General features: G+C 36.2%; 3 protein-coding genes across 4 annotated transcripts; 2 read left to right on the plus strand and 1 right to left on the minus strand.

The window, feature by feature from the left end:
• The first annotated feature begins 4,501 nt into the window (after positions 1-4,501).
• LOC114387214 (C2 domain-containing protein At1g53590-like) lies at positions 4,502-10,413 on the plus strand. Of its 2 annotated transcripts, XM_028347351.1 has the most exons (13): positions 4,504-4,746; positions 4,870-4,998; positions 5,215-5,289; positions 5,721-5,864; positions 6,097-6,189; positions 6,294-6,425; positions 6,816-6,968; positions 7,057-7,098; positions 7,270-7,318; positions 7,865-7,957; positions 8,035-8,218; positions 8,903-9,026; positions 9,210-10,413. In XM_028347351.1, the coding sequence occupies exons 1-13, from the start codon at positions 4,726-4,728 to the stop codon at positions 10,194-10,196; spliced, it is 2,226 nt and encodes a 741-aa protein (XP_028203152.1). In that variant the 5' UTR covers positions 4,504-4,725; the 3' UTR covers positions 10,197-10,413. The 2 variants fall into 2 exon arrangements, with proteins under 2 accessions (XP_028203153.1, XP_028203152.1); XM_028347352.1 differs by lacking the exon at positions 5,215-5,289 and having other exon boundaries at positions 4,502-4,746.
• Positions 10,414-11,633: 1,220 nt separating this feature from the next.
• LOC114386230 (pentatricopeptide repeat-containing protein At3g14580, mitochondrial-like) lies at positions 11,634-12,821 on the minus strand. Its single transcript, XM_028346200.1, has one exon. The coding sequence runs from the start codon at positions 12,819-12,821 to the stop codon at positions 11,634-11,636; it is 1,188 nt and encodes a 395-aa protein (XP_028202001.1).
• Positions 12,822-12,936: 115 nt separating this feature from the next.
• On the plus strand, positions 12,937-14,386 carry LOC114387215. The gene is made up of 3 exons (XM_028347353.1): positions 12,937-13,337; positions 13,683-13,811; positions 13,892-14,386. The coding sequence occupies exons 1-3, from the start codon at positions 13,107-13,109 to the stop codon at positions 14,144-14,146; spliced, it is 615 nt and encodes a 204-aa protein (XP_028203154.1). The 5' UTR covers positions 12,937-13,106; the 3' UTR covers positions 14,147-14,386.
• The last annotated feature ends 4,661 nt before the right edge of the window (positions 14,387-19,047 follow it).

The raw sequence follows: 19,047 nt of genomic DNA on the forward strand, positions 1-19,047 counted from the left end.
TAAACATTGAAAAACAGATAAATACCAATGTAGTTGTGTTTACATTGTTTGGGTCGACAAACATCTTTGTTTTACGCCTATACCACACCATGTAGTCCGAGTTAAAACCCAGTAGGCCCTCCTGTCGAGGATAAACGTCGACCCTAAACTCAGCTCGATTGTTCCATTGACTGATGATCGGGGCCAACAGCTGGAACCAATTTTCATCTTGTTTGCCTTTGAGCGTTATGCCATGGAGATTTTGCGGTTGCGAAGGACACCCAAGAATAGGTTGTTGCAATCCAAATTATCGCAAAACTCTATCGGGTTGGTGCCACTCAACAACATGTAAACAAATCAGTGGCGCCATCGTGAACTAGGCTACACTTCCAACCACACAAATTGGAGGTAACGCTGCCATCACAGTTGCTGTGTATGGCTCCCAGACAAACTGCATATAACAACACTGTTGTCAATTTTCAGTCAAACATAACATATTAACATTTCATTTAACAAATACATTACGATCTTCTTACCTCATGTCGTTTCATGATATCCAATTTGCGACGGAAAACTCTAAGATCATCATTGTCAATATGCTGATTTCCACGTCGCAACCACCTACAATAAAAATGAAATAATCATTGTCAACACGTTCCATTATTAATCATTTTCAATTGAAATCTAATTTTTTAAACGACAAACCTGTGTCTGAGTGGTTTATTTTCTATTACGGGAGGCGTCCTCTTTGGAGCCAAAGTCGTGCATCGTTCTCATGCCCACATTTGGATTAAGATGCACATACCTCCGATTGATTTAACTTTGTAATCGGTGGCGCTGCACATCTCTCTATATAAATACGCAAGCACGGCAGGTCCCCACGCATACGTGCTGCATTGTTCAAAGTCACGTAAAAATTGTAGGTACCTTAAGGAAACTCTGCTACTGCTTTTGTTAACAAAGAGGACACCTCCTATGAATCGAAGGATCCATGCACAAGTAAACCTTTGTAATTGTTCTACATTAGCGTCATGAATATTTATGTGAGAAAGATGGTGAGCCAGCCAACTTAATTTTACCACACTGCCTTCAAGTTTGCCTTCCTGTGGTCTGACTCCTAATAATTCTTCACATAAATTGGCCAAATCAAGATTAGTTGAACCAATTAATGGTGCCCCGTCAGTACGAAGACCTAATAAAACTGATACATCTTGAAGAGTAATGGTAGCCTCTCTGCATCTCAAGTGAAACGTGTGTGTTTCGGGCCTCCATCTTTCAATCAACACACTAATTAAGGCCGCATTTATTTTTAGGTATCCCATCTTCATTATCTAATAAAACTCAGATTGCCGAAGCAGAGGAACAATTTCCTCTGGTATTTGTTCTTCACCTTGATACGTCGGGACTGCTCGTCTGATATGTAATTTTCTGTCTGGTTCCCCAATCCAAGCATGTTCTCAAACATGCTTAGGTTGCATCGACAAAATGTCACCATCAATTGGACCAAACCCAGTTTGTATATTTGATGAGCATGACGACGAAGATGTCATTGATCCTGTAAAATAAAATATAATACAATAAAATGAATAATAAAATTTAAACATACTCTCCAAATTTCAAATAAATAACAAATTATATTTTTCAAATTCCAAATATTTCAATAACAAAATATATTACACAATCAACGAAATTTAAATATATTCTACAAATAAATTAAATCACATCCAAACACAACTTTACATAAATAACAAATTATTTTTTAAATTTTAATAACAAAATATATTATACAAATAACCTAATTCATATATATTCTATAAATAAATTAAATTACACACAAATATAAATTTACATATATAACATAATTTTTATATTTGCGACTAAAAATTAAAACAATATATATATATATATATATATATATATATATATATATATATATATATATATTTAGCATCAAATATTTAAACTAAATGAAATGTACCATATAAAAAATTTAATCTAAACCTAATCTAAAATTAATAAGTTACGGAACCTAAAACTATTTTAAATCTACTATATAAATTTTTTTAACTAAACCTAATCTACCATATAAAAATTTAAACTATTTCTAATTTATCATATCAAATATTTAAACTAAATGTAATGTAGCATATAAAAAATTTAAACTAAACCTAATCTAAAATTAATAAGTTACGGAACCTAAAACTATTTTTAATCTACTATATAATTTTTTTAACTAAACCTAATCTACCATATAAAAATTTAAACTATTCCTAATTTATCATATCAAATATTTAAACTAAATGTAATGTACCATATACAAAATTTAAACTAAACCTAATTTAAAATTAATAAGTTACGGAACCTAAAACTATTTTTAATCTACTATATAAATTTTTTTAACTAAACCTAATCTACCATATAAAAATTTAAACTATTTCTAATTTATCATATTAAATATTTAAACTAAATGTAATGTACCATACAGAAAATTTAAACTAAACCTAATCTAAAATTATATCTTTCAAAACCTCAAACTATTCTTAATCTAATATATAAAAAAATTTAACTAAACCTAATCTACCATATAAAAATTTAAACTATTCCTAATCTACCATATAAAATTAATAACTTACACTACCTAAAACTATTTCTAATCTACCATATAAAAAATTTAAACTAAATCTAATCTACTATATAAAATTAAGAACTCAAACTAATAATATTAACAAATCAACTAAATCTAATGTATCTTATAACACAAATAATAACATACTAACTAAAATTATAACATATACATATAACACAAATAATATTAATATTTCAAATTACTACTTAAAATTTATAACTACCACCTAAACATACATAACATATAACATATAAAACAAACCTAACCTAAACATACGTAACATATAACACTTAAAATTTATAACCTAAACACACCTAAAATTTATTATCAGTTAAAAAAAACTTACCAAGAAGTTACAAGCAACAAAAACGAAAGAAGCAAATGAAGCAAGCTTTCTGAATAACCAAGATGAAAGTCGAAGGCTAAGGAGAGTGAGGAGCAATGCAGTGGAGGAGAACTGCATATAAAGGCAACTTTTTTTTTGAAAGCAAATCGCTCCTCGTGATGGCGCCTCCCCCCTGCAACGCGCAACCTCCAATGGCGCGTTCCTGCTGCACTGCACTTTGGGCTACGCTGCTGCACCCTAGGGCCTTCAACGCGCCAGTTTGACTGGCACCATGCTCAACGCGCCATTGCTGCTGGCGTCTCTAGCGCCACGTAGGCACAAAGGCAAGGTGCTGGTGGGAATGGCGACACCAGCGCCACGTGTCACCTCCTCCCCGAAAGCGCCAATGGTGGTGGCGCCATGCATGGGGTTTATGTGAAAAAAGAGCACCCTTCAAGAATATGTTTGGAAACAACCCCATTTGGGGAATAAGTTTCTAAAAGAGCACCAGTTTGGAATTTTTGCCGGTTATCGTGTGTAAGTTAAATTTTTTACGCATAGCATGAAAGGATATTTTAGTCGTTAGATATATTGACATTAAATTAATGGTTAAGATAAATACGAATTATGATGGAATTGTTCACATGAGATAAAATAAAAAAATATGAGATTTTTTTTCCTTTTTTTTCTCTCGCCAGAGCTTCTCCCTTCGGTCTCCGACACCGCCCACACCATCGCCACCGCATAATTCTCTATCGCTGCCTAAAGAACCGTTATCGTTGTCACTACCCAACGGAGAAAGACAAAGCTTCCTTCTTTTTGACCATCGAACATCAAGTACCATCACTATATCTGTTATAAAAAAACAAAGAGATCAACAAAATCTCAAATCTGAGATTGAAAATGAAACAATCATTAGATATGAAAACGAACCCAACCGAGGTTGTCTGGATTTGAAACCAAGGATATCGGGAACAAATGGTTCCTTTTCAGTGACGGCGACGACAATCCTTTAGGCGGCGACAGTGGTGAGTTTTGCGGTGGTGATTGTGAGGATGGTGCCAAAGAGAGATAAGGGTGGTTGGAGAATGTAAAGGGAGAAGGGCCAATGAGGAACCACAACGAGAACCAAAGTCCTTGAATTAAGAGCAAATAATGTGGAGCAACACGATGACGACTCTTGTGGTCGCAAAACGATAAAAACGTTGGAATGTTGTCGTTGACAAAGCCAATGAACAGGAACCTCGTCTGTGGCACAAAACTCGAGACAAGGAGTGAGCAGAAGTGGAGAGCTGACGGTGAAGTGGAAGTTGCATTGACGGGTGACAGAAAAGAAAAAAAATAATAATATTTGAACACTTTCACATTATTTTAATTATCAATTTTAATCGAACCATGGAGATAACTTTCTTACCATGGGAAATATTTTTACTTTTGCCTGGTAGCATCTGTATGCTACTAAATTCTACTACTACTCATCTTTCTCTTGGCCGCGTTACTTCTCCATTACGGCACCGTTTCACTGTTTCCATAATCAATACAATAAAATATTCACAAGGGTTCAATTCAATCCCCTTGGACCCCCCGATTGGGACACACTCATTCAAACTTCACCTTCTCCACTTTCCATAACCATTTTTTTTAATATTGAATTTCTTCGTAATTTTGACACATTCCTGTCCTTCCAGGTTGTTGTCACAACAGTACCTGGATTTGAATATTCAATTATGTATACCCTTTTGGGGCCCCGGATTCAGTTTTTTAATACAAGAGATTTTGGGGTTCCTTTGTGGGCATGCATTTCGCGTGTTATCAGGTTCAGAGTTGGATTTAGATCAATGGGTGTCTATAAAGTTTGCAACTTTGGTGATTTCAGTTAAGGGGTGGTTTTGAAGATTCTTTTTTCTTTTTCTTTCCCACTCTTTTTGGGGGTTTGAAGGGGATGAATTTAATGGAGGTTTCGATCTTACATCATGTGGGGATCGTGCTTGTTGGGCTATGGATTCTCTCTGCATTCAACTGGTGTCACACGGTTGCTTATTTTGTGGCTTTGATCTATCTTTTTCTGGTAAGGATCATGGTTGGAGTTTTACCAACTTTTGGATACTTTTTTTTTTGTGCCTTTTATCTTTGTTTTTTTTTCTTTTTTTGATTGAATAGTTGGTGATGGGGAAAAGAAAGAAAAAATGGCCGGGGGGGGGGGGGGGGGTGTTGGAAATGGAAAAAAGATTGGAATATTATTGTGTTTCTGACTTTGATGTTTTTATTTTTTTTCTTTGGGAAGGTTCATGAGCGTTATGTTACGAGGCTGCGGAGGAAGTTGCAGTTTGAGGAGTGGAAGCAAGCTAATCAAAGAAGGGTAATGCTGCTGGTTTTAGTGTGGTTATTTGATTTTGTGGATCATGAAAAGTAAATCAAATGAACTGTAGTCAATGAAAAAAAAACTGCTAATGAGTAAATTCCTCTTTGAAGTTAGTCCAAGATTCTTTTCTTTATGCTCTTTGAAAACAATGTTTTTCATTTGATGATGAAAATAAAATTATATGGCTTAATTAAAGGAGGATGAAATGACTAAAACTAAGAGAATAAGAAAAAATACGCTCCAGTAGGAAATTAATGTATTAATATGTATTTTATGTTTTTTTTTTCTATTGTAAGTTAATTTTCAGTTCTTTGATTATCTTTCATTTTATCACTGCAAGTTTAAATTTTGAGATGCCATATTCTAATGGCCAAGGATTCTGCTATGATGATTTACTGATACATCTTGGATAATGTCTTGTGCTTCAGGTGCTTTCAGATTCTGAAACAGTCCGGTGGTTGAACCATGCAGTTGAAAACATATGGCCCATATGCATGGAACAGATTACCTCTCAAAAGATATTGTTCCCTATAATACCATGGTTCTTAGAGAAGTACAAACCTTGGACTGCTGTATGATTCGTACTGTTCGGTTATTTGTCTTTGATTGTGCTTGATCAAACAATATGAATTTCAACCATTTTCTTAATTATTTTATATGAATTTCATATATCAAGAAAGATGCAGTTTTTAACTCTTTTGGTCCATTATATGTTTTAGTTATTTTTATGTTTGTGTGAATATAAAATTGTCATTTCAACTTCTGGTATGATCAAATATTGACATCTGTGTACTGTATTTGCAGAAAGAAGCTGTTGTTCAGCACCTATACTTGGGAAGAAACCCACCTTTGATTACTGAAGTCCGCGTTCTTCGCCAGAGTGATGATGATCACTTGGTATGTGAAATTTTAAAGCAGCATACCAAGGGATTGTGTTGTTCTGCATCTGTGAATGAAATTTTGTTCATTTTGATTTATACATTACCGTGTCGTTCATGTAGGTTCTGGAGTTAGGATTGAATTTTCTCACGGCTGATGATATGAGTGCTATACTTGCTGTGAAACTAAGAAAAAGGTTGGGCTTTGGAATGTGGGCAAAACTGCACATTACAGGAATGCATGTTGAAGGGAAGGTATGACAATGGAATTTTGATTTTACAGTGACACATTTGTTGAATATTAAATTCTTTTTTCTATATTTACTCAATAAAAGTTCATGGATACAAGCTTGGATTCAGGGATGTGCATGCGCCGATTTTTTTTAAAGGGAAATTCATAATATTCTCACATGTTATTTGATTCTTAGAAATGATCTTTTGTTGGAAGAAAGAGATGATGATGGTGTATTGAGTGGGGTGGTGTTGCATTTTGTTAGTTAACATTAAAATAATTTACTAATTCTAATTTTAATTTAGTGTTATTATCATTAGGAATGATGTTGTATTGAGTGGGGAATAAAACAAATTTATTAAATTATTATGTTATTATCATTAGTAATATTATTTTATTTGTCTATTCTGTAGGTCTTAGTTGGGGTAAAGTTTCTCCCGACATGGCCTTTTATTGGCCGTTTGCGTGTATGCTTTGTTGAACCTCCATATTTTCAAATGACTGTCAAACCTTTGTTTACTCATGGGCTTGATATGACTGAACTTCCAGGCATTGCTGGGTGGCTAGTAAGTATACCTTGATTTTAGGCAAAATGTGTGTTCATTTTTATTTGCTCATGCTGTAAGTAATTTGTGTTATCTTATCTTTTATCAGGATAAGCTGCTGTCTATTGCTTTTGAACAGACCCTTGTTGAGGTGAAGTTTGTTCTCTGTTTCATTCCCATCTTGTTAGTTTTGGATATTTTACTAATGTTGGCTTCTTGGGGTATTGAAATGATGGGACAAAAATATCAAATGATGGGCTATTAGAAACTGTTGTAGCCTTTTAATTATTTTCCTATATTTACATGTTTGGAATTTTTGCAGCCCAATATGCTGGTTGTTGATGTTGAGAAATTTGTTTCACCACAGCAAGGTAAATATATATCATGCTTTTCATAGACTTTTGCAATAACTGATTTATTTGGTAGCCCTGGGGATTCTTCTTTTAAATAAAAATTAGGTATTGTGCTCATCAACATATCATGGACATGTAAGGTACCAGTTTCTGATAATCAATTATTGTTCAAATAAAGTATGAAATGCTGATTTTACTGGTCTGTGTTGCCTAATCTTTTAATTGTAAAACCTATTTGAACTCAGAAAGTTTGCTAAAACAAGCCTCATGCATATGGATTTAGTTTCTCCAAGTAGGCATGGGGATTAACTTTTTATGTAACATTTGAGTTGTGGAATTACTCATGGTTTCATAGATAGAGGGTTTCGGTTGTGGAAATTTTTAGAGAAACTTATGGTTGTCATCAAACTCTAGCCATTGATCTTCTCTCATCACATATCTTTAGTGAAGAAAGAACATTTCCTTAGCCCTCTCTAGATATATGATGGCTTCGGTTGTGGAAATTTTTAGAGAAACTTATGGTTGTCATCAAACTCTATCCATTTGTGATTCTTAATCTCACAGAGTCTTGGTTCAAGGTGGATGAGAAGGAACCTGTTGCTTATGCAAAAGTAGAAGTTATTGAAGCATCTGACATGAAGCCATCAGACCTAAACGGTTATCCCTTACCTGTGATTCTTATGATCTTTTGTTAGAATTTTTATTTGTGCATAACAAATTATAGTATGATTCAGGATTAGCGGATCCTTATGTGAAAGGTCAAATGGGTGTATACAGATTCAGGACAAAAATACAAAGGAAAACACTTACTCCAAAATGGCATGAGGAATTTAAAATTCCCATCATAACTTGGGAGTCTGACAATGTGCTGGTTATTGCAGTTCGTGACAAGGACCATTTCTATGATGATATCCTTGGGTTTGTTCCGATTTATAAACTTTGTATTTTGTAAAATATGTGTGCGTGCGTGCACAGTTAATTGTACCTTTAAGACACTGCTAAGAAAACAAAATGAGCAAATATTTTCTTACCTGAGAATCAACTTCATCTTGATTTGTTCTTTGCACAATATTATTAATGATATGATATCATTCTTGTTATCATGGAGTACATGCTTGTAACAATGATGTATGCATATCTGATTATCACAGAGTGTGTGCTTGTAACAAGTATGTGTGGTTACATTCTGGGATACAGACTTTATTTATTATTTGTGGTTGATAACAATGATTCTTGCTTGTGCCACATTTGATGAAATCCTTGCAACCATGGGACAGTTAAAGAAGCATTTGTCTCATTCCCAATATCTTGGCTTCTGTTTCCTGACTATAATCCACTCACAGAATTTCAGAATCTGTTTCCCTGACTATATTTTTTCAATCTTTTATTGATTGATTTACTGAGTCGTAATTCTGAATGTTGAGTGTTTCAATTTCCCACGAGTTTGATAATATTTCTTTAAATATGTTGTTTGATCTCTTTTCAACCACTTTGTATTGTCTTGCTATCCTTTATTCATTGTATATGTTTCCCATGATTTCCTGCCACTTATTCTGTCACTGTTGTATTTATCAGAATAATTGAATATTGCACTGTTTTCAGGGACTGTTCTGTGAACATCAATGAATTTAGGGATGGGCAAAGACATGATATGTGGCTGTCGCTTAAGAACATAAAAATGGGGAGTTTGCATTTGGCAATAACTATTCTTGAAGATAATGGAAAGGTAATTTCCGCCTCTCAAATATATTGGTACTTATCAATATTTAATAAAGAAAAACATTCTGATAAGAACAGAGTACAAAAGAAAATGAAAAATAGCATGTGGGGCAATAAGTGGCTTCAATGTTTTTTGACGTGTGGTTGGTGTTTGTCTCTTTTATTTCAATTTTGAATTTTATCTGTACAGGGAGTTGATACTACATGTGAGCAGGAACCAATGGACTTTGAAGAACCAAAAAACTCCTTTGAAGCAAATGAGACCACTGATAATAGTTCCTTCTCACCTGTTCCACCTGAAAAATCTGAGAAGTTGGCAGATAACTATGAGCCTATAGATATCAAAGGGCAACAGGAGACAGGAGTTTGGGTTCATCACCCAGGAAGTGAAGTTTCCCAAAGGTGGGAGCCTAGGAAAGGGAAGAGTCGGCGTCTTGATACAGAAATTCATGGGGAGCCTAATGATTCAGTTGGCAGTGGTAATTCAACTGTATCAGGATCCTTGAACAATGACAGCAGCAGTCCTGATAATAATCATGAAGAAAAACATCGAATGAGATTGGTTAGGAAGGGCCTGCACAAGATTGGGTCAGTATTCCACCGGAGTCCTGTTGGTGAGGAGTTGCTGTCTCCACATGATAACATTTCTAGCTTTCAAACTGGTAAGGTTCAGGCAGAAGGGGGATCAACAGAAGGGAGTAGTCCTGAGAGCCCTGCCAGTGCCAAGGGAAATGTCAAGGATATGGCAAAGAATATTTTGAAACATGCAGAAAAATCGGCTCGCGGCTTGAGGCACGTTCTTTCTTGTAAATCAAGGAAATTTAAAGATGAGTCTCCAACAGTTCCAGAAATAGAACATGAATCTGACTCTTCTGATCAGGAATCTGTTGCAGCTCAGTCTCCCATAGATGTAATAAGAACTCCAGTTGGTTCTCCTGCTGTGGTCTCCGGCAGCAATGGTTCCCCCAATTCTGGGGTGAATGTGGTTCAAATAGTTCCATCAAACACTAATGTGGACAATCAAGCCACAACGGAAATCGCAAATGAAAAAGATGACCCTGAAAATACATGCTCCTCTGACAGGTATAGGGAAGAATTTGTTAAATCTGCTGAACTGGAGCATGATAAAGAGGAAATGGGGGCAGATAAAAAAGATTCCATCAGTTTGTCTCAATGAAGAATGTCTCAAGTAGCATAGCATATTTTCTCCATCATTTCATACCCATGTTCTACAGTTCTAGGCAGATTTTGATTGCAGTAATAGTCCTGTGATCGTCAATGTCAGACTGGTTTTACATAAACATGTTCGGGTTTCAGATGGTGCTGTAGTTTGTAAGCATGTAAATAACTTTACAAGGAATACAAGATTTACAATCTAATTTTGTTCTCCTATAGCTTTAAGAGAGTCGATATTAACCAATTTTTAAACGGCCTATGCTGTCTATGTTTTATTCACACTGTGTTTGTTTGTAAGAGAAGGTAAACATACAGGTACAACATTCAAGGTGGGCATTTTCTATATCCTTGAATAAGAGTTACCAACGAGGCTAGTGATACATTTCCGAACACGCTATTAAACTGTTTCTTACTGAAACTTCCTTCAAAAATACAAAAGAACAGATTGGACTAAATTTTGTTAGATTCCAACACTTCCATGAACTTTCAATCAAATGCAGTCGTCGGCACAGGCACCCAAGTTCTCTGACTTACGAACTGAGCCAGGGCAGAATCATAGTACAAGTGATGTGGCTAGTTCAACTCTTTCTCTGGATTCCCAAAACCGCATACTAGCAGCATTCAGTGATGATGAGTAAAACACGCAGACTAATCCTTGAAAGACATATCCAATCTTAACAGTTCTCGAAACATAATCATATTGGTCCTGATTCTCCTGAAACATGCACCCCGCCAATCAAACTAATCCCGAAATGCAGTGACTGCAAAAATCTTGATTTTTTGGTCAAAATAGTGAGTGGCTGATGCAGTCACAATTGCATGCACACTAACTCCAAAAATGTTGACGTTGTGGTCAAAATAACAGGCTGATAATGCAGCCACAATTGCATACACACTAACTCCAAAAATGTTGACGTTGTGGTCAAAATAACAGGCTGATAATGCAGCCACAATTGCATACACACTAACTCCAAAAATGTTGACGTTGTGGTCAAAATAACAGGCTGATAATGCAGTCACAATTACATGCACACTGAATAAAAAAACCTAGACATTGTGATAAAAAAAATTGCAGACCGCTGATAGTCACAATTGCATGCACGTTCACTCCAAAAACCTTGACATTGCAGAGAAAACAGTGGTCAGCCTGATGTAGTCACAATTGCATGCACAGTGAATCCAAAAACCTTCACATTGTGGTCAGAATAGCCGGAGGCTGATGCAGTTACAATTGCATAATGCATGTACACACTGAATCCATAAACCTTCAAAATAGCAGGTGGCTGATTGCATCCACGATGACTCCAAATTTTTTGACATTGCAGTCAAAATACCAGGCGGCTATTGCAGTCACAATTGCATGCACACTGACTCAAAAAATCTTGACATTGCGATCGAAATAGCTCTCTCGCAGACCAATTTTTAAAACCTTTAATTGTTAATCCTCCAAAACACCATCAATGGCACCAACCACCCACCCATCACTCCTTTCCCTGTCAACAACACATTTCACAATCCTCCTCCACATCCCCATCTTGGGCACAAACCCCTTCCACGCCATATCCCAAACAACCCACTCAACCTCCCCAACCAACCCCTTCTCACAAAACCCTTTAACCAAATCCTTATAGGCCCCAAAGCTAGGCACAAACCCCTTATTCCCCATCCTCTCCACAACCCCCTTCCCCTCCTCAACCCTCCCCTTCTCCACCAACCCACACAACACCTCATTGTAAGTCCCCTCATTGGGACACACCCCTCTCCCCACCATCCCCTCCAACACCCTCCACCCCTCATCCACCCTACCCACTTTCCTCAACCCCCCAATCAACACATTGTACACTGCCACGTCAGTTTCCACCCCTTCTTCCTCCATCTTCTCCAACAACCCAAAAGCCTCCTCCACCCTCCCTTTCTCACACAAACCCTTCATCAGCGTCGCGTAGGTACGCGCGTTCGCTTCACACCCTAACTCATGAAACTCTTCCAACACCCCGAACGCCGCGTCCATCTCCCCGCGCGCGCACAGCCCCTTGATTACAATGTTCAACGTGCACGCGTCCGGGGAGACCCCAAGCGGCGGCGCGTGGAGGAAAAGCTCGCGCGCCGCGGCGTAGAGGCGCGTGTTCACGAGCACGTTGAGGACGAAATTAAAAGTGCGCGTGGAAGGGGAGCAGTGGAACAAGGAGTTCATGTCGTGGAGGGTTTGGAGGGCCATGTCCACGCGCTGGAAGGAGTGCGCGTAGGCTTTGATTAAGGTGTAGAAGAAGTCGTCGGAGAAGCGGCGTCGTTTGGTTAGGGTTTGGTGGAGGGTGAGGATAGGGTTGAGTTGGTGCGCTTGGGCGAGTTTGGAGATTAGGGTTGTGCAGAGGGGTTCGGAGGGGTGGAAGTCCTTGCGGGAGGTGTAGAGGTGGAAGAAGGTGAGGGTGGAGGAAGGGTGTGTGAGGGAGGTTAAGAGGGTGGTGGCTTCTTTCGGAGTGAGCCAGTCTTTGTGTTTAAGACGCGCCAGAATTGCGGTGTCGCGGTTCGGGGTTGTGGAAAATTGGGACAGGGAGAACAACAAGAACCTCGTAGAGGTGATGGGTTTCAGAGGAACCACGACCGGAGCAAGGGTTCGTGGGATCATTTTTGTTTTTGTTGTTGTATGTGGACTGGTCTTGGATTTGATTTGTATAAAGTTATGGTTGGAATTTGGACTGATACTGGCTGAACTCACGAACGGACTAATCACACTCAAGGACTCAGGTTTGCTCGAATGTTAAAGATTGTGATTTTTTTTTTTTGAAAAGAAAATGCTTTGGGAGTTGCTAGGTGCACCCAGCATTATTGCTGGTGCACCCAGCTACTTTTGAAATTGCCAAAATTGCCCCTACTGCCTGCTGTCGCGGCTGCCCCTTCTTTCTCTCTTTTCATGAATAGTGCTGCCATGAACAGTGCCTCCATTTACTACACCCAGCATCCGACTTTTAAAAATGGCACAATGCTTCCATTTGCGCATTGTCTCTTTCTTTTCTCTCTTCGGTGTGCAATGCTTCCTTCCTTGCGATTGGTTTGGTTCGGTGAACGGTTAGGTTGCGTGAAGGTGAAGGTGCATTCTGGTGTTCGGTGTTGCAATGATCGTCGGCGGCATACGGCATACGAGGTACACAATGTTGGGTGCGTTCTGGTGTACGGGAGATTGCGCGGATCAAGTTGATTCGTAAGAAGTTTACGGATCAACTTGATCCGCATGTATATTTCATTGCCTTAGATCAAGTTGCCTGTTACGGATCAAGTTGATAAGCAAAAGGCTTTATTTTTTGAAATTTTAAAGTTTAATTTTGTTTTTAAATTATTACTTTGTATTGTCATTTTTTATTTGAATTGTTTATACGTGTATAATGAAATAGGGTTTTGGCTTTTTACTAATGATGTATAGTTTTGTATGTTATGTGTAGTTCGGTTATGTGTTCTATGTTTGTGTTGAAATTTTTGATTTATTGTTAAGATGGACGGAGATCAGTGGATGTATGAAGGTATAATGCCTAAAGAAGTGGATATGGATTATGAAAATGAAGAAGAATGTGGTGTGAATGAACCGCATGTTTATTGTTCGGATGCGTTCAATACTTCTCAGGTAATAATGTTCATGATTGTGAGTGATTTAATAAAATGAATATGTTGTAGGAAATTGAAATTATCTGGATTGGTTTGTAGGTGTTTGACAGTCGAGAGGATGTTTTGCGGTGGGCTCGATCTGTTGCTTATGAAAATGGATTTATGACGGTGCTTGTAAGGTCTGACAGAAACACAGGTAGTAGAGGAAGGACTTCATTTGTGTTAATTGACTGTGAAAGAAGTGGCGAATATAAGTGTATGAAGAAAGAATTTGTTAGAAGAGACACTGGGACTAGGAAATGTGGGTGTCCCTTCAAGCTTCGTCGCAAACCAGTGGTTGGAGGACAAGGCTAGATGGCGAAGTTGATTTGTGGGATTCATAATCATGAATTGGCCAAGTCATTAGTTGGACATCCATATGTCGGCCGATTGACTAAAGATGAAAAGACACTTATTGCTGATATGACGAAGTCTATGTCCTTGTCGCAAAATTAGCATGGCTTAATTATCGTATTTGATGCTAATTTTATTTCTTTTCACTCTCTTTAAGTTAATGTAATGTTATTTTATGATTGGAATGATTTTACGTTTGAATTCGTGCAAATTTTATGTTATTCGTATTCAAAAATAAAATAAAATCCCTATCTAAAATAAAAAACAAAGATACAAGCTTCTTGCAGATTAAGTTGATCCGCAAGTGACTTGCATATCAACTTGATTTGTGTAATCTTCTTAAGTTGATCCGTAAGTCACTTGCGGTTCAACTTGATCCGCGATTGCCATATGGATCAACTTGATCCGTAACAAACATGCGGATCATCTATGCCAACTACGGATCAAGTATATCTTCTGCGGATCAAAAAAACCTACGCGCGGATCAAATTGAATGAGCTGGGTGCACAAAAATATTATTAAAAATACATGAGGGTATTTTTGGCTTTTCATGTAGGGTGTTGGGTGCACCGACAATAATGCTGGGTGCACCTAGCAACACCCAAATGCTTTTTATTTATTAAGTCCTTCATTTGAAATTAAGAAAATATTAAACAACACTAATTAGACAAGTAATAGGAATTTGTGTTCTTTAATAAAGAAAATTATGATTTTGGCCTTGAAATAGAATAAATAATGATAGAAGGGAAATTATTCACATTGAATTTGAATCCTATTACTTGTTTTTTATTCTTATATATATAAAAAAAACACATGTTAGTTTCTAAACTTGTAGGAACTTTTAAGTAAGTTTTTATACAAAAAAATAATAGTAGTGCATATAATGACTATAAAGGCCTATATCTCAACTTATAAAACACATGAACCAAACAAAAAATGAAAGAAAACTAAAGGAACCAATAATGTGTTTAAACCTAATATTTTAGAGAAAATCATTGTTTTGGTGGTTCTTGAAAGTGTATATCACTCTTTGAAACCAATAAAATTTTAAATAACTATTTGAAAGTAAAATTCATCAATTACATTGATTGTGATAATAAAACATATGTTAAAACACTAAAATGACATTAAGTGGTATAATGACTTATATGAAAAAAATTAGAGATTTCATAAACTTATTTGGAGTTTTTTTAGTTTCAAAAGACTAATGTAACAATGATATACACTTTCACGGATCAAAATAATAATTTAATCTACATTTTTATTATTATTATTATTATTATTATTATTATTATTATTATTATTATATAAAGTTCACATGTAATAGAATATATTTCTTCTATCTCAAAACAAGTGTGGCATCCAAGGAAAAAAAACTTATCTTAATAAGTGTTGTATTTAACTTTTCAAACAAGATTATAGAATCAAAAAGATTTAAGAGAAGACTCAAGATTAAAGAATCAAGAAGATTTAAGAGAAGACTCAAGATATGCAAGAGCCTCAAGAAAAGCATTAAGGTAAATTAAAAAGAATTTTTCAAAGAAAAGATTGAACAACACTAAATTGTCCAAGAGAATTTTTCAAGAAATATCTTTTACCAGAGTTTTTACTCTCTGGTAATCGATTACCATAAGCTAGTAATCGATTACCCGAAGCCCAAAACATTTTATATCTGATTTACAAAGTAGTAATCAATTACCATGGACATGTAATCGATTACCATTGTCTTGTAACGTTCAAAAATATTTTCAAAATAGTGTAATCGATTACACAATATTTGTAATCGATTACCAGTGGTTTTTGAACGTTGGATTTCAAATCTCAACATGAAGAGTCACAACTTTTGATAAAATAAACTGTATAATTGATTACACCATTATGGTAATCGATTACCAGTAACTGGTTTTGAAAAATTACCAAGAGTCACAACTTTTAAAGTGACTAGTTTTGAAAAAATTTCCAAGAGTCACAACTTTAAAAGTGACTGGTTTTTGAAGAAATTGCCAAGAGTCACAACTTTTTTAAAGTGACTGGTTTTGAAGAAATTGCCAAAGTCACAACTTTTAACATGGTTTCTTCAAGAGCCATCAAATGGATGTAAATATGTGACCATGACACGAATTTCAAAATACTTATTCTCAACATCTTTCTAAGAGTTTTTGTTCAACACTTGCTTTGTTAAGAAAAGTTCATTGGGCAAAAACTTGTGCTATTCTATTTTCTTCTTCTCCTCTATTGTTACAAAAAAGCTTTTCAAGAGACCTACTCTTGGTGACTGTTTTCAAGAGAAGGTCTTCTTGGTTGCAAACACTGAACACAAGGGACCAATGTTCCTTGGATTCATTGCAAGAAGCAGGATTTGCTTCTTGGTTGACCACTGGATACTAAAGATCAACGTCTTTTGGGTTCATTGCAAGAAGTGGGTATAACTTCTTGGTTGTTATCACTGGACACAAGGGACCAACGTTCCTTGGGGTTCATTGCAAGAAGTGGGAATAACTTCATGGTTGTAATCACTAAACACAAAGGAGGGAAGTCCTTTGTGGTTCATTGCTTGTAAAGGATTTTACAAGAATAATGGAAATCTCAAGCGGGTTGTGGCCGAACCAGTATAAATCCGATTTTGCATTCTCTCTTTCCTTAATCTCTTTTACTTTATGTTGTGTTTATATTTCTTTAAGTTTACTTCTCCTTATTTGTTATTCGAGTAACTTACAATTAAAGAAATAATTGAATCTAGGGAATATCTAAGTGATTGAAAATTTTCAATTAGGAATAGCCAATGAAATCTTAATTCAACCCCCCCTTCTTAAAATTTCTGAGGCCACTTGTCCAACAAATCACAACCCTAAATCAAGAACCCCAAATCACCAATGACAACCTCAAATCCCAAATAAAAAAGCCACAAATCAAGAACCCCAAATCATAAATCATAACCCAAAACCACAAATCCATCTCAGGTTATGATGGTTTTGAAAAGGAGAGGTTCCACTGGAGGAGGCTGAGGGCCTTTAGGTGGTACTCGTCGACAATCTTGTAAGCGTTAGTAGTGACAAAGATCAAAGTCAACAGTGGTGGAGAGAGGTCAAACATCTCGTCGTGGAGCTTGTTGGTGTTGGTGATGATGAGAACGATGTGACACCCTCTACCCCATACATATATGTATTAATAATAAAAGAAATAAAAATTCAAATATTAATTAAAATTATTTAAAACATTTTTTTTATACAAGCCTTTCGAAAGGGTAAAAGGCTCACATTCACCTTTCTAGCATCATAATAAAACTTGTCTAAATAAATAATAAATTCACTTTGGCTCAAAACAAGGCCGTCCAAAACTTCATACAATTAATATATAACCTATATCCTAATATCACATCCTATCAGAGCATTGTGTTCCTGTGTCCTCTAGCATGAGGTTCTTCATAGTCATCCACCTATTCATCTGCTCCCACGAACACAAGATTCGAGATCATCACAGGATCAAAACATAAATAACACACGGGGAGTGAGTTATCACATTCCTAACTAATGAAGAGTAACGATACATGTAGGTATAAATATCATAAAAACAAAATAAAACTTACTTAAACATAACTCACATCATTTCACCACTTTTTCATCCAACATCACATCATCACACAACACATTTCATTCATTTTCACAACATTCACGTACTCAAGGATCAAAACACAATGTCATCAAGTCAAACAATATCGATCAATACACAAGCGTTATGCAACATATACACTAAGACTCAATCCTATATGCAATGTGGTACCACGTTAGTGAAAAACCACGTCGGGCGCCTAAGAGTACATGACAAGACAAACCACACACTAGTAAGTCAGGTCACTCTCACTAGGTAAGATCGTAGGGAAACCAGTCAGGGTCACGGTGTTTTGTGAGAATGCTCCAACCATATGGGATCAACATAGCCTTAAAGGAGCACTCAAACCGGGTGACCCCCAAGGCCTACACTCTGAAGAGTCCGTTAGGGCCTCTCGCTTCTGGTTCAGGTCCAACCCATAAAATATTTTAGCACACAGACTCTATCTATGAACTGTACAAAACACACGACTCCTCAATTGTTCTCAAATAGTTTATCTCGTCGCTCTTAAAGGGTCTTAACATTAACTCATCGCCCTTAAAGGGACCTAGCATTAACTCGTTATCCTTAAAGGGTCTTAACATTAACTCGTCGCCATTAAAGGGACTTAACATTAACTCGTTGCCCTTAAAGGGACTTAGCATTAACTCGTCGCCCTTAAAGGGACTTATAGTCGTGTGATTGTATAATTCATAGTTCACAACTCAATGCACACAACATCTCAATCACATACATACACAATTTATCACATACACTCGATCTTAATCACAATGGTATAATCTCAATTAACACGTTATCACACCTCATGAATCATATACACTTTACCTATGAACTATGAAATACACACAACTACTCAATTGTTTTCAAAATCATTTTAACTCGTCGGGTTCCCACAGTGAATCCCATCACAATACTCATCGCCCTTAAAGGGTCTTACAATTGTGTGATTGCACAGTTCATAGCTCACAACTCAATACACATCTATTTCACCATTAATCACTGGTTCAAATTATCACATACTCATAATTTGAATCACCATTTCATAATCTCAATATAATAATTTATACAAAAAGTTTATCACAACATGGGGAGTAAAACCCCTCAAATAATTTCACACAATTATATCAAAATCAATTAATCAAAATCATAGATATAAAAAAAATAAAAACACCAAGATCACTCTATTTTATTAAGGAATTTGGATCGGGACATCAATAATGTATTTATAATAATAAAGGAAAAATTATAATTTA

This window comes from Glycine soja, chromosome 15 (assembly GCF_004193775.1).
Source record: "Glycine soja cultivar W05 chromosome 15, ASM419377v2, whole genome shotgun sequence".
NCBI classification, from domain to species: Eukaryota; Viridiplantae; Streptophyta; class Magnoliopsida; order Fabales; family Fabaceae; genus Glycine; species Glycine soja.

What these genes read in the sequence shown, in the direction of transcription:
- LOC114387214 (XM_028347351.1), top strand. Translation starts at nt 4,726, where the DNA reads ATGCATTTCGCGTGTTATCAG. An exon ending in CAGGCATTGCTGGGTGGCTA is followed by an intron (nt 6,969 to 7,056) that starts GTAAGTATACCT and finishes ATCTTTTATCAG; the next exon opens with GATAAGCTGCTGTCTATTGC. An exon ending in ATTTGTTTCACCACAGCAAG is followed by an intron (nt 7,319 to 7,864) that starts GTAAATATATAT and finishes TTAATCTCACAG; the next exon opens with AGTCTTGGTTCAAGGTGGAT.
- LOC114386230 (XM_028346200.1), bottom strand. Translation starts at nt 12,821, where the DNA reads ATGATCCCACGAACCCTTGCTCCGGTCGTGGTTCCTCTGAAACCCATC.
- LOC114387215 (XM_028347353.1), top strand. Translation starts at nt 13,107, where the DNA reads ATGAATAGTGCTGCCATGAACAGTGCCTCCATTTACTACACCCAGCAT. An exon ending in GGCGGCATACGGCATACGAG is followed by an intron (nt 13,338 to 13,682) that starts GTACACAATGTT and finishes TTTATTGTTAAG; the next exon opens with ATGGACGGAGATCAGTGGAT. An exon ending in ATGCGTTCAATACTTCTCAG is followed by an intron (nt 13,812 to 13,891) that starts GTAATAATGTTC and finishes ATTGGTTTGTAG; the next exon opens with GTGTTTGACAGTCGAGAGGA.